General features: G+C 35.2%; 1 protein-coding gene across 6 annotated transcripts in view; it reads right to left on the bottom strand.

The window, feature by feature from the left end:
* Positions 1 to 25,111, bottom strand: part of CACNA2D1 (calcium voltage-gated channel auxiliary subunit alpha2delta 1) — a 545,135-nt gene that overhangs the window by 93,183 nt on the left and 426,841 nt on the right. For all 6 annotated transcript variants that reach the window (XM_071215190.1, XM_058297102.2, XM_058297103.2 and 3 more), the window contains exons 10-11: positions 24,948 to 25,047; positions 5,563 to 5,721 (exon numbers count right to left, since the gene is read on the bottom strand). In XM_071215190.1, the coding sequence (XP_071071291.1) occupies positions 5,563 to 5,721; positions 24,948 to 25,047 (259 nt within the window). The remainder of the gene's footprint in view (positions 1 to 5,562; positions 5,722 to 24,947; positions 25,048 to 25,111) is intronic.

Raw genomic sequence — 25,111 nt, 5'->3', positions numbered from 1 at the left:
TAAGTAATCAGGTAAACTTCTTGTGCCAGTAAGGCACTGAGACCCCACCTCTTGGTGGGTAGGGACTCACAGATAAAAGGCATGGCAAAGGACAGAGTTGGGGGTTTTTTGATGTTGGAGTTTTGATGTTGGAGTTTGATGCTGAAGACTTAAGCTGGAGCCCCAGGAAGTAAGCACACAGAAGAAAGAGAAGCAAGCCCCAGGAAGGGAGGAACCCAGGAAGCCTGAACCCTCACAGATGTTGGCAGCCATCTTACTCCAACACGTGAAAATAGACTTTGGTGAGGAACTAACTTATGGTTTATGGCCTGGTGTCTGTAAGCTCCTACCCCAAATAAATACCCTTTATAAAAACCAACCAATTTCTGGTATTTTGCAGCAGCACCCCTTTGGCTGACTAATATACCCCACATTCAATATCGCTTGTCAGTAAGTCCTTTTCTGACAAGTAGGCTTTAGATTCCAAATAGAATGCAACCCCCTTCCTTGGCTTCAGTTTCCTTCATAGCATATTTCACTCTATGTTAGAGAGTATATTTTATTTGTGAGTTTACTTTTGACACTGTCCTGTAGAATTTAAGCTCCATGAGGCCAGGAAATTTTATCTAGTGCTGTTTCCCTATCTAGAAAACTGCCTAGCAGACAATAATCACTCAAAAGCTAATTAATAAATGGTTTTTCAATTAATAAATGATTTTATCAATTTCATGCCCTTATAATTTTATATCTTTTCACACATATTTTCACTGTTTACAAATATTTTTTCTCCCTCCATCTTCATCCTACTTTATTCAGCTTGACTTTCAGAAATTGCTAACTCCTAGCTGATCTGCTACCACACAATGCTCTTTCACACTTACTTTTGCAAATGCTGATACCTATCCACAGAATATCCTCCTACCCTCCCTGAACCTGACACACGTATTTTAATTCCAATTTCAACTCCAATTCCAATTCCAATGACAACTCCTTTTATAAACTTTCTTCAAGTTCCCCTAAGGAGTCTGATACAGGAGAACAATGGATTAGCACCAGAGGGCTACTAAATTGAACAACTAGTTTGTGAATGTTCAGGCCTGAAATTATAATCTTTGCTCTTTCACAAATGTGAAAATTTGTTTGCAAAAGTGCTAATAATGAAAGATGACACTAATATATGCTCAGCTTTTTTGAAAATATCAACTCTCTAGGTCAGCACTATCCAATAGAAATATAATGCAAGCCCAATATGTAATTTTACATTTTCAATAGCCACGTTAAAGAAAGAAAAAAGAAATATTGGAAATTTACTCTAATAAATTTTATTTAATCAGTAATCCAAACTACAATCAGTTCAATATGGAGTCAACATAAAAATTTTTGAGATTACTTTTATTTGTTTCTTCCTTAGTATGTCTTTAATGTTTAGTGTGTATTTTATAGTTAAAATACATTTCAAATTCAGAGTAGACACATAATTCATATTTCAAGTGCCCATGAGCACAGCCCTAGGCTTTAAATGACTACTAATCTTTCTAAAGATCTATAATTCTTCAGTCATATTCAAGATTATTGACGATCTGCACTCTATCCTGTTTTTCAGAAAAAAAGATAAGTCCATCTCCTGCTATAAAAATTAATGAAGACAACATTTTGCTTTATTGATGAAAAGATCCTGTTTCATATACTATCACCTGATTGACTAGGCCATTAGAGCACTGGCAAAACAAACAAACAAACAAAAAAACCTTTAATCAAGCTCTGTAAAAACATAAATATTCATTTTAAATTCAGTTTGTCACATTAAAGCTCTGTTTTTGTATTGGACTATTACCTACCTGAAAAGTTAACTATAAATATTTCATCTCAAAATACTTTTGTGAAAATTGTCTGAAATCTCTTTAAATTTCTCTGATGATTTATGTTTTTTAATCTTCATGTGTAAAATAGGCAAAATAATATATACCTAAAGGGTTGTTTTGTAAAAGTGATAAAGTAAGTAAACTTTTTACAACAGGACATGGTTGTACTTTTTGAAATATGGATATTATCTTCATTATTGAATGCAAATATAAATGTAAGTTACATACTAGGCTTTACTAATTGTAGCAGTTTTATACCGTTGATGAATTCCAAAGATAGATATTGGATTATGTTTGTGAACTGGTCTGATCCTCTGGGCATATTAGATTGGATTAGGTTCAGAGATTTCACTTTCACTTGATTAAATAATGATTAAGGCTTTGATTGGGCCAAGTCAGTAGGACCAAGGGAGCAGAGATTCAGAGAGAAAGCTGATATTGGAAAAAGCTGGGACCATGGAGCCAAGAGAGGAAGAAGGAGCCTGAACCCTTGCAGACATCAGCAGTCATCTTGCTCCAATACGTGGCCATAGACTTTGGTGAGGGAAAATAATTTACACTGGACGGCCTGGTAACTGTAAGCTTCTACCCCAAATAAATACCCTTTATAAAAGCCAACAGATTACTGGTACTTTGCGACAGCACCCCTTTGAGAGGTTAATATATTAATAATTGAAACATTAGTGTAAATAAAATCATAATAACCCTGCCAAGAGAGCTGGATGTTAAGGCACAAAGGCTAGGAGGGATTTGGGAGAAATAAAGAAATGCTTTGCTTTCATTATGATTTCTCCTAGGAGTAGCCTTCTTAGGACTTGTGGTAGAGCAAAGTGTATCAAATCAAATATTCAGTGGATTTGCAATTATCTGAGGAATAAAACAGTCACAACAGTTATACACAGCTGGTTTATAACAAATTAAGCAAAGAGAAAAACTTGATTACTTCAATAAAAATATAATTAGTAGAGTTGGTAATACACTTTAATATGGTATTTCATTTTAAACATGCTTTGTCTGTTTATCCCTGTATGGCTAGGACATAGCATAGCATCTATCTATAAATATGAACTTTATAATTTTTTTGAAAATTGTATTTGATATGTTAGGTAATATTTCATGAATGTTAACTGATGAACTAATTCAAATATAAATCTAAGGTTTACTATGAGACTAAATAATTTAACACTTGCAAAAGAAAAACCATGAGAGGACAAATAAAAACTAGAGAATGACACTACATGATGTAAGAAGACTAGAAGAGGATTTAAAGGAAAAAAAGTTTCAATTTTGAATAAGATAGCCATAACATTTGGTAAAATAACTTAAAATAGAAGAATTTCAGAATACAAGTGAAGTGTGGAAGGCAGAACATGTGAGACTTACTTAAGGAATAATTGAAATCATATTAAAAAATCATTTACAACTGTGGCAAAGGCAGTACGAGAAGTCAATGGCATTAAATCATGTTTTATCAGCAACTAGTAACCAAGCTGGGGGTTAACGCACTTCTCTAGTTAGACTGCTTCTCTGATAGCATATTATGCTGGAGACTCCTTATCATTTCACAATTAAAAGCTACATAGGATGGAATGCAGCAGAGCAAATTTACAATACTAAAAAATAACAATGGAAATCTCAAGATGGAGAAAACTTAAGTATTGACTGGAGAATAAAGAAATTGTAATTTAAAAACACATATTCCTTTACAGGAAGAAGAATATATCTCAACCTAATGGGTCAATTACATCTGAATTTCACAGTTTTGAGCTTTCATTTTTTTTTCCTTAAAAAACATAGAACATTTAACAAACATGCACATTTTACCAAAGATAATTTTCCCTGAAAACTGGAGTGCTGAAATTCTGACACCTTACTCACACATCTAACTGTGTCTACTAAACATCACCACCTCAAATGCACCATGTCCAAAGCTGAGTTATCCATACCTCATACTCCCTCCATCTAGGTTGCTACTGCAACCATCCACCTAATATTCCAGTTCAGAGAACTCTGAACCAAGTTATTACTCCTCTTAATACCCCTTTTACCCCATGCAATCAACTACCACGCCACTCTGCTTACTATATCTACATTTCTATTCCCATACCGGGAATGCTATAATAGCTTCCTAAATTAGAACACTCTTTAGATCATGTCATTTTCATACTATACACTTTTAGTTTGCTCCTAAATACTTCATGAACTGATACTCTCATGGCTTTCCCATTCCCATCAATGCTCCTACATTGTTTGTGCCCCAGCCATGCCAAACCACTGCAATTCTTTAAATGTGCTTTGTTTTCTCATACTTCTCTACCTTTGACAAGGCTGCTCTTTTTATTTGAAACAACTTTCCCTTTCTCATCTATATAGATAGGATGTACCCATTCTTCAATATCCCATTTTCAAGACAATACCACACTGTTCTGACCTCTTTTGGATGAGCTGAGCCTCATCTCTCCGCTGCCCAGCAAACACTATCTGAATACCCTTTAGCAGCACTTTCACTTTATACTATGAATAACGATTTAGTGTGTTATGCTGGACCTCCTTGGGAGCAGACCATCTTGTTTACTTCGATTATCCCAGCATTAGCATTGTGGCAGGAATTTGTGAGACACTCATTTGATATATCTCAATGAACAAAAGAATGGATCAACCAAACAGATATCTCAAAATCTCAAAGTGAGATTCTCAGGGAAAAAAAATGCAAGAGTTGTTCATTTGTTCAGCAAATTTGATGGTAATTATGGGGTGACTCTGAATCAGGCATGTACTAGTTATTAATTGTAGTAATAATAATGACCATGTCCCCAATACCAGCCCAACAACCAGCACTCACATGTAGTTTGCTATGTGCTAGGCTCTGTGGAAAATCCTATCCACAACCTTCTGAAGTACATGCTGTGATGACCACCCTTGTATACGTGAGAAAACCAAGGTACAGAAAGATTAGGTGACTTGCACCCATCACATAGTTAACCTTCTGAGGCCATACTGTAACCATGGTGATAATACTGCCTCATCAGAGATTTAAAAAAATGAATGATGGCTCCTGCTTCAGAAAGAACTAGAGGACATGACCATTTGAAAACAACCAGATCAGTATGAGATATATACTATAACATTGGGTAGTAGGCATCCCGATGTCTATGTTTAACTATAGACAGAAATAGGTGGTTCAGTGGAATCTTCACTGGGAAAGGAATCCTGCTTTGGCACTTGTTTATTTGTTCACCTTAATAGCTGCCATTTGAAACGTTTTGTAGATTTAAGAACAATATAAACATAAATACCCAAGCTAAATGTTGAAAACTAAACTAGTTCCAGCAACCATAAGATAATTAACAGTGCAAATTTATAGATACAGACTATAGCATTGGGAAATGATAAAATAAATAGTACTCTTAATATGCCAGGTAAATTTCAAGTAATTATTCAGAACTGAATAATTACACTATAAATATGTTTATAAACATAGTTTGAAATATGATGGCAAAAAAGGTCTGAAAGAAAAAGAAAATTTACAAATTGTATACTTTTTTATTTTTGGATTTGAAAATAAAAATAGAAGATTTTTATGGCCTGGACACATATGCTTTGTCATTAATTGAAAAACAGTACCATTATCTAAACCTGAATAGTAGTAATTATCAAGATATTCAAATTCAGATACTATAGTTCAATATTAAAAGTGAAAGGGGGAAGCATTGATACTTACATTAAGCAGCTGTTCAAAAGCAAAACTAAAGCCCTTCTTATAATCTGTGATTCCCTTTGCTGTGATATTGTTCACTGCATCTTTCAGCACTTTCTTATTTCTCACATTTGCCTGTACAAGGTGTTGAAAACAGCTTACGTCTTGAGCATTGCTGTTAAACTACAAAAGATAAAAAGTAAATATGTAAATGATCATTAAAACCAATCATATAACTTCCATTACACTGTGTTTTAAATTTTGTAGTACAATGCATAGCTTCCTTTTCCAAAAGGAAAGACAAATAGATTGGTAACAAAAAGTACACTAAAGGTCCAGTGGTAATTTTCATCTAAGTCACCAACTTCACAACTGCAACCTCGAGCCTGTCACTTACATGCCTGAAACTTGGTTTCTTTGTATGATGGTTTCAAATTATATGTTCCCAGAAAAATATGTTTTTAAATCTAATCCATTCTTGTGGGTATAAACCCATTGAAAGTAGGATATTTTGATGAGGCTACTTCAGTAAAGATGTGACTCACTGCATTCAGGATGGGAATTAATCCTATTATTGGGGTCTTTAATGAATAGAATGAATATAGGAGAGGGGGGGAAGGAAGAATGACCACCAACATAATTTCACCAGCCCTAGGAAAAGCATTCACATAGTTCACTGGATAGATAGTTCCAAAAAGAAAAAAATGAAAGGAGTACTTCAATAACATCCAAGATACTGAGCTGAGTGGGATCATTCCATCATATATTAACTCTCTCATCTCTGTAAGTCACTCAGGCTCTCTGGGCCTAGGCTGTTACATCTGCAAAATAGGAATATAATACTAACAAAATTGATAGAAGGCAGGTGCTGGGTCAGATAACATGTTGAAGATATTTTCAGATCAAAACCATATAATTAAATGATTATTTAATAGGTGGGTCACAAGCCAAAATACGAATTTTATAGGTGATTATATATTCTTATAAATAGAATGCACTTTTATTCTCTGAAGGTCACTGAAGCTTAACTATAAGGTGCACTGCACATGAAAATCTTTTAAGCAAATAATTATTAGCAACCTGTTATATGCCAAGTATAATGACAGATGATGGTTTCTGTGCCTTCAGACACTGACAAATTACACACATACACACATACCACAACACACACACATATGGTATTTACTTGTGTTATGTTGACTACGTACTCTACAAATATTAATCATTTACTTTTTCAAAGACCCTGTGAGGTAGTTATTATTATTATCCTCATTTTATCCACAAGGAAACTGAAGCACAGAAAAGTTAGATAACTTGCTCATAATCACACAGCTGATAAGTGATAGAGAGCCAGGATTCAACCCACTAGGACACAAGAATATGTGCTTTTGGGAAGTGGACTTGGCCCAGTGGTTAGCGCGTCTGTCTACCACATGGGAGGTCTGCGGTTCAAACCCCGGGCCTCCTTGATCTGTGTGGAGCTGGCCCATGTGCAGTGCTGATGCATGCAAGGAGTGCTGTGCCACACAGGGATGTCCCCTGCGTAGGGGAGCCCCACGCACAAGGAGTGCACCCCGTAAGGAGAGCCGCCCAGCGGGAAAGGAAGTGCAGCCTGCCCAGGAATGGAGCTGTCCACATGGAGAGCTGACACAACAAGATGACACAACATAAAGAGACAGATTCCCATGCTGCTGACAACAGAAGTGGACAAGAACACGAAGCAAATGGACACAGAGAACAGACAACTGGGAGGGGGGGAAGGAAAGAGAAATAAACAAAATAAATCTTAAAAAAAAAAAAAGCATATGTGCTTCTATCAACTCTACCACACTGCCTCCTGATATATTACTATATATTATGATTAGTTCTAGAAAGCAAAATAGTATGCTCAAGGAGACAATATCAGGAGACAGTGTCCTAATTTGAGCTATGAACCCTTGGGAGAAAATTTCCCTGAGAAATTCCCTGATTCCACAAAATTGTTCCAATGAAGATGGAGGAAGAACATTCCAGGCAAATAGAACTGTGTGTGTAAAAGTCCTGATGTGAGAACAAGTGGTATAAAATGAGTTTGGGGAGGTAGGCACTAGGCTATATGGAGTCTAACATATATGCTGAGGAAGTGGGATTTTCTTCTCTATGAAATGGGGAGTCATTGAAAAATTTTAGGCCACATGCAAAATAATTTAAAGTATTAACAGATCACTCTGGCTGCTACGTGGGAAATGGATTTGAGAAATGGCACAGACTCTTCTGCTCTGATGCTGGTTTGAATCCTGGCTCTTTATCACTTATTAGCTGTGTGACTATGAGCAAAATTTAAAAGAAGGAGAATGATTAGAAGAAAGTACATAGAGGCTTTTTTTTTTAGTGGAGATGCTCAGAAAAGGAAGGATTCAAGATACACTTAGAAAACAGAATCAAGAGGACATGGTAGGGGATTGAGTATATGGATGAGCAGGAGAGCAAGATACATTGTTGGTTTGAATTTGGCTCTGTATCACAATTTAGCTATCTGATAAGTGCAAATTATTTAACCTCTCTGTGCTTCAGTTTTCTCTTGAATAAAATTTGGATAATAGTAGGTACATTATAGGGCATTGGAAAAGAGTAAATGAGGGAAAATGAAGACAGAAAGCAGACCATTGGACTTAGCAATATGAATGCCATTGCTGATTTTGTGAAGGCAGTTTCTGTGGGGACAGAACTCAAATGGTATGTAAGCACTGAAGAATTAAGGGGAGGTAGGAGTGTATGAAGAGGCAAATCTCCAAAGTGCTTTGGATGTGAAGTAGAGCACAACAGGGGATAACTGGAAGGGTGGACCAGGGTCATAAAAGGATTTTTCAAAACTAGGGATTGGTAGAGCATGAGGGGATGGATACTGAAGAGGAACAGAATAAAGATGTAGGAAATAGGGGATTAGTGAAAAAACAAAGTTCTTTCAAAGATGGGGAAGGATGGGATCCAGATGGCATACAGAACAGTCCCTTAGGAACATGCATATCTACTTCTTTGTTGGGGGGATAGAGGAGTGGATCTGGGTACAGATGCAGGTGGAATTTGGTAGAGAGCTGAGACTTATTCTGTGGTTTTTGCCTCCTCCAATGAACATCAGGTAAAAGCAAGGAAGGAGATGGAAGATTTGAAGATATTGGAAATAAAACAGGAAGGAAAATGTCCTGCACAGACAAATAACCTAAGGCCTTTTTCTATTTTTATTTTGAAAATTACTTTCAGGTACATAGGAAAAACAAAAAAATTTCTAATCTATTTATTTACTGTTTACTATAAATTTCAATGTTAGAAACAATATATTCATATTTAAATGACCAGTCCTATTGCCCCTTTCAACATTCCTTCATTCCTTGATAATTTGACTCATTCTTATTCTATGTTCCATTTTGAAAACAAAAGAATGTGAGAGCCTCCTTTTATTAATAAGTGAATTGCCAACACATTAATGATAAAATATCTGTCCTTAGAGAATGACTAGAAATGGTTACAGGAGATATTGTTAACTGATTTAGTTAAACCATGAATCATCATAAAGTTCCTAGTGACACAGATAATGAGCACTGAATAATGGATTGCCCTAAGTCTTTCTGTTGGCCTTGACCTGCTTTTAAAACAAAAAAGTGAAGCATCTCATTGTCACTTTAACACAAAAGGATTAAATACAAATTCAGTGGTGTGTTAACAGAAATACTGCAATTACACTTAGAGCAAAACTCATAAATAATGCAGAGAAAAGGAATAATATAGAAGTGTAGGTCTCTATTGCAAAGCTAGTTCTCCTAGGAGAATGATGAGAAATATTTAAAATTCTAAAGTAGATGTGAATATATTTTATAGATATCTTAGACTCATTTGCCTTTAGAATAGAAAAAAATCATGGAGTTTGTTTCCAGGAACTGAAAACGTAGTCTTTGGTAACATGTGCCCAGATTTTAATTTATAAACCACATATTAAAAATCTCAGGACAAAAGTGTAATAATATAGCATTACAAAGCTTTGAAATTTCGTGTGGTGATTCAAAAGATTGATCTGATGAACCTTGCTTTTGGCATTTATTAAAAAAATACTTCATTTAAAAGTATACATTTAACTAACTCTGCAGTCAGAAACCTAACTAACATCACATTGATTCCATTCCTGATTCCAGAAAATTCAGCAGGGCAGTCCGTGATTAGAAACTGCACTGAAAAATCTTGGCTGGCATATTCATATAAGGGAGTGGGTGTTAACATCAGCATCTGGTGTAAAAATCACTGGGGACTTTGTGCCTCTATCCCAGCACACTGATGTTTTTTTATTTTCTACTCCCATAGATCCTATTCCTTTGGCCTATAATGTTTCCCCTCCTATCTTTTAGATTGTTCCTACTTAGCTCTATGTGAGTTCTCCATAGTAGTATTTCATGAACTTCCTTGAGTAAGAAAAAGAATCCTATTATAAGCTATCTTAAGCCTATGTATCTTTTACAGAAATACCTCAGTTATAATTGTATATTTCTTTGCACAATGATGTCTTGAAAAATGGAAACTTCCATCAGAAGAGTGGTCAAAGAAAATGTCCGTTTCACCGTTGCACCTTTAGTGCTTGATGTATAATAGGAATGCTGAATATCTGCTGAATGAATATATGAATTTTCAATTTAATTCCTGGGATATGGAGTTTAAGAAAATTAGCAGCCAGTGCAAAATGGTGACCAACAATCAAGCCATAGATTTATAAGTACAGGAATTGGATTTGTCTTTTAACTCTATGATTTAGTATTAAATTTGCACATTCACAAATATAAATATTCTGTCCAAATAGATACAGTTAAAATAGTCAAATGAAATTTATGTAGAACATCCAGCATAGTGTCAGGCACACAGTAGATGTTAAATGACTGCAATGTAATTATCCTTTTACAAATTATTCTAGTAAAATATTAGTATATGCAGTACTGAAATCAGAAAGGACTAAGAAATCAGATAAATGATGTCAGTTTTAGTGAGCTTAAAATATAGTAAACTAATGGGACTATCCAAGTGTCTCTCAACATTAGTGGTAGAAAAGTCTCTGGGATAACCAGGATCAGTCAATTTCAATGCTTCAAAGCACCTTCCTACTAAATTTCATAGTCAAGAACACACATCAAATTCAAAGACAATTTAGGGCCCAAATTGCTAATTTTTCAAATGAAATAACTTGAATTCTTGGTTTTGAAAATGCAGCATCTATTTTTGTTCTGATACCTTGTTGAATAAGAAATTATTTTAAAAAATATTTCTGACAGGGGACTCTTGTTCATTACATTATCCCAGGATACAAATGGTAAAATGCTAGCATTGCTTTGATACACATCAAGTCAAGGAAGCCTAAATTCCTGGAGAGAACCCCTTGTACAGGAATGGCATTTGTAATGCTCCTTCATGGAAACATAAAGTCTGCCTTTTAGATTGTTAGCGGGGCCAAGTAGTTTCCCACTGGAAACATTAGGAATTAAGGATAAAAGAAAACCTGGGAGTTATTATTCCACGTGGAACTGCAGGGAGGGAGGTAGCCCATTTAATTTTTTCCCATTCAGCAGGCCTTTTGATTTTCACCCTGACACCTCACAAAGGCTGTTCCCCTCATCCATGGATTCTAAACTGGTATAAAGGCAGACCTGACTTGATACTTTCTATACTGTTTATTCATAAAACATTTTTAATGGGCAAAATAGACAAAATTTATAATTCCTTGGCTTTTAAAAAAATCATTCAGTATCTGAATATTATCTTAGAGTATGCCTTAATTTTCCACTTTCTCCCCTTTTTTGCATATTGAAAAAATCCAGTGCAAAACAATAGGCTCAAGATGTGGAGATGATTAGCAAAAACAAGAACTCAAATTCAGCCCTGCTTTAGAATATGAAAGGATTTTAAATTACAGAATATTAGTAAACTTCTTTACATAATTTAAGTATAATAAATAACATGTAAATTATATAAGTGTAATTAACTTAATACTTGAATTATAAGAACTAAAATAATAATATTTTGATATTAAGGCAACACAATTGCAATTATGGTATCAGAAGCTATCCCACACTTTAGCCACCAGATGGTGATGCAGGAAAATAAAAGGAAAGTGAATCAAGCAATGGTTGTGATCCTTAAAATCTTGATTATGTTTTTATGCACATTTTCTATCAAAACTAATTTTTAATTTATTTTGATTACCTTATTTTTCATAGGAAATTTGGAAACTAGACAATTATGGTAAACAAATTAACAGTCAATTCTCCTAAAATCCAGAGAAAATAGCTGATAACACTTACCCGTACAAATAAGGACATATTTCCAGTTAAAAATCAGTTTGGCACTCTTAATATACTGTCAAATTGTTTTCCAGAAATTCTGAGCCAATTTAACATACCTGCTTGCTAGTCTCCCAGCACCCTCATATGAACATTTTTTATTTGCTAATTGTAAGGAACAAGGGTATTTCAATATTTGAATTATTTGAATTTCTTGGATGGCTAGTGAAGTAAAACTTTTTCTTACGTATTGTTTTATATACTATTGTGAGCATCAGTCCCTCTAGTTGTCTAATCAGGTTAGGTAGTGATTTTTAAAAAGTTATTCAGAACAATTTATATTCATCATAGATGCTCACCCACTGCATGTCATACTTGTGAAAATAGTTTCCAGTTTGTGCTTACCTTTTAATTTTAATCTATCAACCTATTCGTTTATGAGTGCTTAAAATAAGTTTATGCTTTGAAAATCTTTTTCCATCCATCAGGTCAATATTTATCTCTCTTCTCTACTAAGTTTCATGGTTTGTTTACTAGTTTATCTTACATTTTGATGTTTAGTCATGGCGGTATTTATTTTCCCCAACAGTATGATGTGACAATTATATTAATACTCTACTTGTCTTTTCAAGTGGCCAGGTAATTCTTCAAGAAGGTTTTATTGAATAATCATTCAGTCATGATCATCTCTTTATAATAAGGTAAGATTTTAGATGTAGTTCTAGAATTTTTGATACATTTCTAGAAGCTATTTTACTTTTTCCATTATTTTAATTTCTTACTTTTAAAAATAAAATATTAGCTAACAGGTATCATAATCATATATGTGTCAGGCTAAGCAGTTTATATGTATTATTTCCTTTAACATAAACAAGTTTTTGGAGTTACCTAGCTTGGTTTAATTTTAACATGACTCCTATTGTATAGTTGAGGAAATGAGGTTTATACAGTGTTAAATAAAGAGCCCAGAATCAAACAATCAAGAGTCAGAGTTCAACCTTGAACACAAACTAGGACAAAATTTTCTCTATGAGTTTTCATCAGTTTAGCTTTATATTTTAATACTAGAAGAGTAAGCCACCACATCCTGTATGGTGGTTTGGAGCTGTAACCACCACAGAAAAACATGTTCTTAAACTTGAATCCATTCCTGTGGGTGTGAACCCAATGTAAGCAGGACTTTTTGATGAGGGTATTTCAGTTGAGGAGTGGTCCACCTCAATCAGGATGGGTCTTAATCCCATTACTGGGGTCCTTTATAGGCAGAATGAAATTCAGACATAGGGAAGACCTGGAGGTAGCAGCCAGAAGCTGAACATCAACAGACCTGGAAAAACGGGAGAGATCAGGGGATGCTGCCATCTGCCTTGCCATGTGACAAGCTAAGGATCAAGGATCGCAAGCAGCCAGCCCCAGAATGCCACAGTCTTTGGGGAAAAAACACTGTCTCGATGCTTTGATTTGGACTTTTTCCTAACCTCAAAACCATGAGCCATTAAATTTCCATTGTTTAAACTGACTCAGTGCAAGGTATATGCTTGAGCAGCCAAGAAAACTAAACACGGTGTCATGATATTTTTTCAAAAATTTTTTTCCTATTGATTTTTTGAATTATTTTTGCAATATTAAAACTGCATTTACCAATAAACTGAGAAAACCTTACACCTTTACGTTATTCAGCTTTTCATTTTAGGGAGAAATAATTATTTATTAATTCCTCTTTTATTACCTGACTCTCTATTTCATGTCTTCTAAATATAACTCAAATTTTCTTTTCTCTTTTTTTCTTTAAATACAGATCCTAAATATATTATTAAAATATTGCTGGGTAATTCATATTTTTGATAATGCTATAAATGTGACATAAATTTCTTTTATTAATTCCTGTCCAGGGAAACATGAAGGTGTTGCCACTCTCCAATAACAGCACCACTGGATTTGATTACTCCATCATCAAATTCATTGCATTATTGCCCAACACTGGCTGCTGGTGTGTGGCTTCATTGCTTAAAGACAGAAATAAATTAATATATCATTTTCCATTCTTTAATTCAATTCAGGGAAACCAAGCTATACAGTCCAGGCCATAACCACAACTGATTCAATTATCTCCTCTGAATGTTAGGTTTCTTCTTTCTTAAATAAAGGGCTCTATCAGATCACTGGGAAAGCCCTCAATTTTTAAAACCATATGATTTTGATCTTACAGATTTGACTATCACAAAAAAATCCACAAATGAGGAGGAATAATAAATTCTGTATATGTCAAAAGAAAATGACATCAATAAAGTAATAATAATATTTGTAGCATTATAAAGGAAAAGTCTATTTTCCCTATAAATGTAATAACATATGAAAACTTTTAAGAAATGTTTTCATTTTTTAAACAAATATTCCAATCAACCTAAATCTTAACATTCTGAAAATTCAGTCTGTTCACCTCTGTTGAAATGCTCAGTACATTTCTTATTAAGTTCCAAGTATCATTTGAAATACATTGACTCTATTTTTGACACAAAACATTTAAGCCTCTTTAATATGTTTGGAAAAATCTCAGTCAATTATTGTGTGCCATTTTTTTTTTTTGCCTAACGTGCAGTTTGTACATAGTTTCATTGATCATCTCTACTTGCCTTTTATGTTTGCTCAACATCTTTTCGGCAAACCTGATTGCACAGCATGTGTGCAACCAAAAAGATGGGCAGTTTTCTTCCCCACTCCATCATTCTCAAGATAAAATAACTAAATTAGTATTATTTTTATCTACAAACATTTTTTCATAGCCCTCTGGAAATTTGAAAGCCAGTTCCCAAAGACTAAACTTTAAAGAAAACACCAAATCACATTTTCTTTGATCTATTCCTCTTTACCAACTCTGATGCAGAGCTGACCAATATGTTCAATATTTTCGACCTGAGGCAAATCATCTGGGGAAAATTTTCCTAGCTGAACAAGCAGTAGTTACAGCATGGTGATCACTCAGCTTGCTTAAATAACACACACAAAAAATGATACACATATCTAATGACTATGCAGAAATGATGAGTGATATAAAAATATAAAGATACTTACCCCTGATTGATCTCTGCTATAAAATTCTAACATCTATGTGGCATGTTCTCTTTTTTAGCACTGTTATGAGTCAATTCAAGAAGGGCCATATTCCTTTTTCAAAGATATTCATCCCTATTCAGTAAACTAATGCTTATTGATTGTTTACTATGTGCCATGAAATGTTCTATGTGCAGTGACATTTGAGCAAGATAGGCCTGTGTTCTCAAAGGAGCATATATCCTTTGGGAGGGGAGAAGAACAGGGATAGAGACACTAAACAAAAGAGCAAATACATATATAAAATGTGAGGTGGAGAGAAATGCTATAAAAAATAAATTAAATAAATTGGGGTAATTTGGTAGAAAATAACTAAAAGTGGACTGCAATCTGAGACATGGTAGCCAAGGGTGACCTCTTTGCTAAGGTAGTGTTTGGGCAAAGACCTGAACAAAGTGAAGGAATAAGCATGCTGCTCTCTAGTCTCAGAAACACCAAGACTCATCTCACAGTAAACACAAGTGATTTCTAATCTGCATATTTTTATAATATATGCGTTTAACAGGAAGGACGGATCTAATTCTTAATCTAGATTATTAATATCATCAATGGTCAATGCTTTTTTTGTTTGTTTCTTGTTGTAGAGCAGTTGTGATTACGGAACAACTATGCATAGAACACAGGATTCCCATGCTCCACCCTGCTACCGATACCTTGCAGTGGTGTGGATCATTAGCTACAATTGATAATAGCACATTTTTAAAATTTTACTACTTATTAAAGTCCATGGTTTAATTTAGAATGCATGTTTATATAGTGTAGTTCCACAGATTAAAAAATAATTACTCTGTCACCATATATACAATCTAACTTTTATTTTTAAATCATATTCAGATATATATTTCAGTGTTGTTAATTGTATTCACCATGAACAATAGTTCTTTTAAACAAGAAATGGCATTTGGAATAAGCAACAGTGGATGAAAGTTATCAGCCAAGGTTGAATTATATTCACTCTTACTCAGTTCTACTGACACCACATACACATTTGAAAAATCTAGAACATGATTATGGTATAAATTAATGAAAAAATGATTTGTCTTTACAATATCAATAAAGCATAATTAGGCCGGGAAAATATAAAGAAGGAGTGAAAAATATTTTGAAATATAATTTAAAGGGCATAAAAGACAAGAGGTACTGAACAAAACATTAGAAGGGTGGATTAGTTGTGGGGAAAGGCAAGTGCCAATATTTGCATATGAAATATATAAGAGAACTTAAGATGCAAATTGTCACTTTATGTCAAAGCCCCTGCCAATGGAACATACATATAATGAAAAGATTTTTATGTCTTAGCACATGTTTTTCAACTTTGTTTTACACATCAAAATCCTCGAGTAACTTTTTAGTTCATGAAGAATTTGTAGAAACGGTTTTTGCTTTTTCAACAATGAAGCTTATAATGTGTACATTTTACTAATAACTGCATCAGCATAGTACCAGTTTCTTTTTTCAATTTTACTTTAAGTCTACTAAATATGTAAGAGCAAATATAATATCTTAATATTACTTAAATACCTGAGCAGATCTGCTAAGGCTATAGCGTAGGTCAGCCCAAGTCATTTCCTATACTTAAACTCAAGATTTAAATGAATAAATGTACTTGGAAAAATCTCACCCAATAAGCAATGACACCCATCTGTGCTTATTGAGTATGGAGTCTTTTCCAAGTTCCTTATGCCTAAGCAAATAGGTTGATACCTTACATTTTAAAAAAAGGTAATCTAGCAGAATAAAAATATTCCCTTTGCCTCACCTTAGTATTACTTTGCTATTCTTAAAATTGCATATAAAATTAATTTCTAAGTACCAAAAACTATCTTTAGTGCCCAGGTAATTAATGGAAAAAATACTTATCATGCTTGTCAACACCTTTTATAAATTTTCCTTATACTTAAAAAGCAATTAAGTTATCTTCCAGCAATCTCTTTTTATAAAAAACTGAATAACCTTGCTTACTTTGACCGGTTATTATAACCCCTAGATCTGTCCTCTTCTTCAGTCTTCTCTTCATAGTTCAGGTATGTAATTTCTTTAGGTAATTTTTTTTTAAAGCATCCATCTTTACCAATTTAAAATAAAAATTCCCAAGAATATAAAAAGGAGAGCACTTTAATTCTTTTAATGACCATAATTTCACTCCTTCATGTTTTTAGGTCACTTAATTGGAGACAAGCTTAGTCATGTTAACGTAGGTAAAATGTATTGGCTCAATCATTACATCATGTTTTGCGCTTACAAAACAAAGCAACAAGTATTGATTCCTTTATTCATATTCTGTGGAAAACAAAGACTTTTGCAATCTTTAGAATATCATATTCAATGTTGTTTGTTTTTTGGACACACATGAGCTCAGACCAGTCATACTGAGATATGTTTCCCAGGAAATCTGCAGGCATTTTTAAAAGTTGCATTCAGGGGAAAGAATCCAGGCTGGGGCAGAGTTCAGCTCACAGCCCCTTGCTTGGCTATTTCCCTTTCTTCTCGTTTCGCACCTACATTTATAGACTCTCACTTCCAGAGTTGTTATTTAATTGACCTGGGCAAAAGGTGGAGCTTATTAAAAAGAAAAAAAAAAACCAAACAGTTATTTCTTACAACTGATAGCAGTTTTAATAGAAGAAAGGGCATTTGTTTTTTTTTTCCTGGTGAATTATCAAAGACAACATTTTATAATAACCATGAATTAGAAAATCTTCCTGAAAGAAAAAACGGTTCAAAGATCTTTTCCTTAATATAGACATATATTTGCATCTAATTCCTAGGGAAGGAATGTGTGGTTTTATTGAACGACATGAGGATTTTCAGTTGTTAACTTTTAACATACTGTCAGTAACCAAAGATATTTTCCTTTCAGCTTCCACTGGCTTAGAGTACTTTATTCCTAAAATGCCAAGCTCACTCACATTCATAAACAAATTCTTCTCCCTGTGTCAACATTTGAAATTTTGCCTATAAATCAGAACATGCTGTGATTCAATTGCTGCTCCTATCATCTGGCACTTACTTCTATCAAAGCATATAACTGGATTAGTGGGAAAACAGCTATAGTATGCTTGCACTGAAGCTTTCCCTAACAGCAGGCTTCCTTTCTGCAACAAAGAACAGCCCTGGAGATACTAGAAACACCAGGAAGTGATACAGCATTAGTTCTGTCATCTGACATTTAAGCATAAAAATACATCTTTTTAAAAAAAAATCTGATAATAAAAGAAACCTACTATATAAAATCTTTAAAATCTTTAAAATATTTTTTTTAAAAATCTGATAATAAAAGAAACCTACTATATAAACCTAAAAATGAGAGGCTGCTTGGTTTTTCTGTCTAGCAGTTCTAGGCAGCTTTGGAAAAGTGCTGGTATACATTGTACCAGTACTCTTGGGATGACTGGCATGACCTTAGTTATGAGAATGAAGAGTAAAGCACGTGGCCTTTGTGGGAAAATCACTATCAAATTTACCTATAGAAGCAGTCCCTGGTTTCCTCAGTGCCTTCTTACTATGCATCCCTGCAGTTACAAAAGTGTCAAGTTATATTGTTGCTTTACTAACCTTACAGTTTCAGAGAGAAGAGAGAAAAATATACATACACACAATCTGATACTATAAACATAACTTGAAGGATTTTTTTCTGAGTATTTCCAAACCATTAAATTGCTAAATTTGTATTTAATGATAAGTACATACTTGTTAAAGACAAATATGTAACTTTGGTGTGCTACTACCAAAATATTGCATAAGTATTAATTCTCTTTAAATTTATCAAGTTTAGGCAATTTGTTTCCAAATTAAACAATGACAATGAACAAAACTTGAGAATTTTTTTAAAAAATCATAGTTAAATATAGTTGACATTAAATAATATATAAATATAATCAAGAATATATAAAGCACGACTGGTGCAAAAATATATGCTAAAGGAACTGAATATATATAAGATAAAGTACCTAGGAACAATGTATATTCCAAGTATATTGTCTTAAGTGTTTATTTGCAATTATAACAGTAGTCTAATTTAAATTTGCTTCTTCAAGTCTAAATAAAGCAAATTTCCTTAAAATTTCCCTCCACCAAAACAAATAGCATTCTTCTTTAAAAATAAACAATAAATTTAGATATACAAAGAAGTGTTTCTCTCTGCTTTTATAATCTAGTCATTTTATCTTATTTTAGAAAGTCTTTCAGATATGACTATGAAATTAGTGAACTAATTCCATATATTTTTTGAAGACTCTGCATCCTAACTTTTTGGTTAAATCTAGACTCTTAAACAACCCTGCTATTTTCCCATCTTGTCTTCTGCACTGGTAAAGTTACTAGAACTTTCCCTACCTCTGTTTCTCATCTGTTAAATTAAGTATAATATTTATTAATATTTCTTAACAAGTGTGTTTCTTAATAATTCTATTAATTTTCTTTAAGACATTTCACAGTTAAAAATCATGTTTTAAGGCAAAGCAATGAATGGTCTTTAAAACTCATCGGATATTGAAAATCCCAATGCCCACCCTTCCTAAGGTCTTCACATTAACTAGGAAATAAACATTAATTGCTAGTTAAATTACAGAAGCATAAAATCCATTCAAAGCCATTTGTAATGTTTAAGCAGAAATTCATTTAAAATACATATATTAATAGTATTGTTCAGTTTCTAATTGAGGCAGATGTTGGTGACCTATCCCTAAGCCAGCCCAATATTCACCTGCCTGTGCACATAGTGGTCTGGAAATGGTAGGGAGCAGTCATCAATTTTAAATACCCCAGCTCATTCTTCCCTTGGAAGAGATAACTTTGATTCATATGATCTACACTGGTTCCCAGGGTTATCCAGCAGAATCAAGCACCAGTTCCTACGAGTAGTAACTCCTTTGATAACGCATCTCTAACTAGTTCTTCTCTCTTTTTTTTTTAATTTTTAAATTTATGATTTTATTTATTTCTCTCCCCTTCCCCCCAGTTGTCTGTTCTCTGTCTATTTGCTTTGCGTTCCTCTTTGTCTGCTTCTGTTGTTGTCAGCGGCACGGGAATCTGTGTTTCTTTTTGTTGCGTCATCAACAAAAGAACTGTGTCAGCTCTCCGTGTGTGCGGCACCATTCCTGGGCAGGCTGCACTTTCTTTCGCACTGGGCGGCTCTCCTTCCAGAGCGCACTCCTTGCGTGTGGGGTTCTCCTATATGGGGACACCCCTGCGTGGCAGGGCACTCCTTGAGTGGACCAGCACTGCGGGTGGGCCAGCTCCACACGGGTCAAGGAGGCCCAGGGTTTGAACCATGGTAGACGGATGCCCTAACCACTGGACCAAGTCTGCTTCCCTAGTTCTCTTCTCTTTGTTTTATATCCCCCATTCCTCTAACAGTCTTTCTTGGAATTATGTTCCAAATAAACCATTTGTACTTGAGCCCTTGTCTCAGGTTCTATTTCAGAGGACACCCAGTTTAAGTTAGTTGGTACCAGCAGTGTTCTTAGGCAGCAGATTCTCAGGATGGAATTCTGTAATTGGACCACTTACTATCCAGAAGGCAACAAAAACCCCATTGGTAACTGGATGGACCAGCAGTAACTGGGGTCAAGAAAACCCCTCATGTGCTGTAGCATCACAATTACTAAAAATTTCAGCTGTGATAATTGGGACAGGATATGGGTTGAAGGGGATGCACTGGCTTGTGCAATATACTTAACTTTTGAGAGATGTGGTGGTAACAGTAATCATAATGCTAGGAGTTAGTGAGTTGCTAAGTTTCGCTGAAGAAATTAAAAAGTTCAGGTCAGCCAACTATCAACAAATGGCATAATATGAAAGCCAGAAAGCTTCAATGGCAGCTTATGGAGAAAATTACATCTCCCATAGTGGGAAGGACAATATTTTGTAAAAATTAGATTCCAAATTTGATTTAAGAGTCACAGAGTATAAAGAAGGCTGAATTCACAACCCTAGCAAGTTTTCTATGCCAACCTTAGGGCACAGAGAGACAAGGAGTAGGACCCTTAGACTGGTATGAGAACATCTGGGTGGATGCACTTGAGAACATTGAACCTCCAGATTTCCCGACAACCACTGGGCAGGCAGAAGTAACCTGTGCACCCTTAGTTAAAGGGTAGCAGCTTCTTCTTGCCTAAAGACCATGAAAGATTCTGCTTGATCCCCTCCAGATCAATCCCATCTCCTCTTATGGCTTCCAGGGAACAAATAAGTCAGGCCTCAACATGACCCTCCTGGAAAAATACAGTCCCTACTCTGATGGGAAAAAAAAAAAGAGAATATTCAACAAAAGAGCTGCAGTATTTGCCAAATATGAACCAACAGATACTAAGAGAACATACCAGGGAATGGCTCTTGAGGGATCTTGAGGCAAAATATACTTGGTGTGGAGGGACAAGTGTCCGGCAGTAAGAAAATACATGGACTCCTCTGCAATGGTGAGTAGCTTGACTGGTTGTCAGGGACTTGAAAGATCTTCCCCAGACAAAGAGTTCTGGAGAAGCATGTTAATGGACCTCTGGGAGTAGAAGGTTCAGATCTCTTTGTCTCACATCAACAACCACTAGAGAGCATCCACAACAGATGGGTTCTGAACATTTGGGTGGATAAGATCATTTGCCCATTCAAGGTTATCCAGCCTTTGTCTATGGCTACCATAATACTTGCATAATGAGTCCATGAATGGAACACCTTGTTGGCAGGGACAGACAATATGCATGGGCTCTTTCCCACCAAGTATGATACAGCTACTGCTCTGGTAAATGCCCAAGTCATCAGAATAGTCCAATACTGAGCCCTCAGTATGGTACCATCTTTTTAGGAGAACAACCAGCTATTTGATGGTGAATTATATCAGATACCTTCCACCCTGGAGGGTATGTGTGTATTATAATTTGTTTTTCTTATTATTGAAAACATATTTAACTGTGTTTCATCCAGTATCACTAATCCCCAGGGTTCACATACTGCCGGATTTAACTTCATGAGACCCTATATAACATCTCATTAAACCAAGCAACCCATATTATGCTATAGAAGAGCCATAATGGACCCAAGACCATGGAATCAACTGGACCTACCATCATTAGAAGGTCGCAACCTGATAGAACATTGGAACAGTCTCTTAAATGTGCAACTAAGGCTCCAGCTCAGGGATGACAACCTCTGGATATGAATATTGTCCTTTAAGATGCAACAGATGTTTGAATCATGGTGGGATAGTCAGTGGTGTATTGGTGTCAGCTTGTACTTGCTCATGAAAACTGATGGCAAAATTTTCAAAAAATTTTAAAGCCAATTGACCTCACGTTGGTAATTTGAAATTGGCTGTGGTGCACCATGAAAGCTGGCAAATGCTACAAATCAGTTTCCCCCTCTCCCCACAGACTCTGCCCCAAATAGGTAAAATGCATGAGTCGGAACCAAGAGGAAGAAGTAGGAATTGTCTCTCTACCATAACTGAGATGGGAAATTTGTACTGGGAAATTTGTACTTTCTATCTCTGCAACTTTAGGTTCTGCTGAACTAAATTTTACACTTTCCAAGGGTGCATGCTTAGAAGGTAGAAGGAGAAAATCGCTGCTAGTAATATATTCTGTAATTTAGTAAACCTAAATCTATAGCTACTGCATGACATTTTAGGCTTCTTATAATAGCATACCAAAGTGCAAAAAAATGGTAAAAGGTACTCTACTTGCAGGGTTACCATGCCACCAAGACCCTGATTATCATGAGGGTTGCTGCAACATGATGTGAGTAGGGAATAGTATGCATTTAAGCCCGTCCATGCTTGAATAAAACTGTAAATGAACAATTGCAGAAGCCACTGTTTGAATGGACACAGACATTGAGATTGATAGGCATATGGGATAAAAGCATGAGCCATTACTCTGGGCAAGCTATCAGCAGAAGGCTGACCAAGGTGCAGAGAAATCAGGAAGGTTCACAAAGGAAAGAGAAGATGAATATCAGTTATGGCCTTGGTTCCAACTGTAGCAGTCCACCTTAATGTTGTACTAAGTTTCTTTTTTTTTTTTTAATTGTGACCAATCAACATCTTTTATAATCACTAGATTGGATAAAAAGGACACTGGCCAGACTTCCTAAAACTACCACCTGCAGGTCTTTGTTTCCATGCTCCCTCTGGTGGTCAGAGTCTGCTCTGCCCACACATGCGGCAGACTGGCAACTGAAACTACAGCTCCTTTTGGCCTTGGGAAGGATAACTTGGAGTCCATATTCTACACAGCTTCCGGTATTCCTCAACAGGATTAATTTCCTTTAAATTAAATGAAGATCCTTCAGTTGGCTTCCTGGCTTCCTGTACTTCACTTCCCCACTCCTTTACTGGTGGTGTTTCTAAGACTCAGCTCTCAACTATACAACTTAATTTGAATCCATGGGAAGGATCATTTAGCTTCGTTCAAGAAGCTAAATGTTCTTGAACGAAGCTAAATGAAGACATTAGCTCTATGTAACATCTGCTGGCTTTATAAAACTTTTATTAGAGATGCTAACTCTTCACTTAATGATTTTAAGACTTTCTATTTTGCTATGCCAAAGACAGTAGTTTTTTCTCAGTTAACCATTTCCCAAGCCTCTGTAATAAACAATATATCTACAAATGAAGCTAAATAACTGTATTTTCTGGTCATCTTATTTGAGAGATCAACCATTACATATTATTTATTTGCATTTTGTTGAGTAAGTGGTCAGGTAACATACAGGGTCATATTGTAAAGTCAAATTGACATGAATCAGAGATCTTACGCAGTATCAAGTTTTACTAAATAAAATTAATGACAAAGAAAAGCTAAGGGAGCAGATGAAGCAGAGAAAGGTTAGGACTTGAAAGTGGCTCCCCAAGTCCTTCCTTCCCACGTTGGGAATGTCCCTTTGTTACAGAAAAGAATGGGTCTCTAGGGGAGGCTCATAAAGTTTCATGTACAACATGAGTTATTTAAATTACGAAATAGCTCAATTTTTTCCTCAGAGAGTTGTATAATCAAGACATTTTTAGGAAGTCATGTCTCATTGATCCTGGGTTCTATTTACTACATTAACCCTTAGACAGGGATATCCTACCAAAAGTATTTTAGGGATAGATTCTCTTCCTCCTAGTAAATATCATTACTTGTTACCAGGAGCTCTAGTTGACAAGGAGATCATACCAGTTCTGCTGCAATGTTTTTCCCTCCCGGGGATGAAGGGAGTAAACAGACCAGCTGCTTTAACTTCTTTACCCCAGAGGTTTCAGAGACAGATCCACTCTCATATGTTCAATATAAAACAACTTCATCACAAATTTCTCCTCCTCTTTAAGAATATATCCTACATCTTTAAGAATATATGCACTTCAAATGTAAAACTATTACCACAAGAAAACTGCCCAAACAAATTTTTGCCTAAATTTTATGAATTGAAATGAAAGTAGTAAATTTATTTTTTCTTGTTTCATTTGCTTCAGTGCTCAGTGACTTTCTAGCCTCAGTACTTAACTAGCTAAGAGTAGGAAGGTCAAAGATGTTTCTGTGGAAATAAAACTTCAAAATGAATATTCAAATGTCTTTTACTTTCTGTGCTAAAAAGAAAAACAGATTTCAAAATCATAAAACACTATTGATATGTATATGAAAATATGCATAATATTATAAAGAACAGAAAATTGTCCCTTAATCATACTACCAAGTTGTTACTGACTAGGAGTTATAAATGGTACCAAGGGCAGGGCTCATGTTACCTACTGACGCTCCCCTGAGTGAAGAGTATGTGGAATACTTTTTCTTCATATTCATTGCTTCCATTACCTCACCCAGGAGAAAACTCTTAGAAACTCAAAAAGGAGATGGGTCTGGAAGTACAAGAGAATTGGAAACTAGGAGAGGACAGCTCATAAGACAGCTGTACAGTAGATCAGAAATACCTCAGCCTATCTATGATTAAATGCTATAGAGTATTAAAAGTCAGGGGGGGATAGAAATTAAAGATTTAATTTAGGGAAAAATGTAGTCATCTTGTACTTACTGAAGCTACATTCACGAAATCGTCATCCGAGAGGGTTTCCAGCATTTCAGAGACAGAGGTTCGGATCAGTTTGAGGGTCAGTCCACTAACACTTCCACTCCTACCAACAGACGGAGAGGTCCATGCAGGTTACTCACCATGTATTTAATCAGCAACATCAGACA

Source organism: Dasypus novemcinctus, chromosome 5, assembly GCF_030445035.2.
Source record: "Dasypus novemcinctus isolate mDasNov1 chromosome 5, mDasNov1.1.hap2, whole genome shotgun sequence".
Lineage (NCBI taxonomy): Eukaryota > Metazoa > Chordata > Mammalia > Cingulata > Dasypodidae > Dasypus > Dasypus novemcinctus.
Note: the sequence above shows the minus strand (reverse complement) of the source record. Positions and strands in the feature narration are given on the sequence as shown.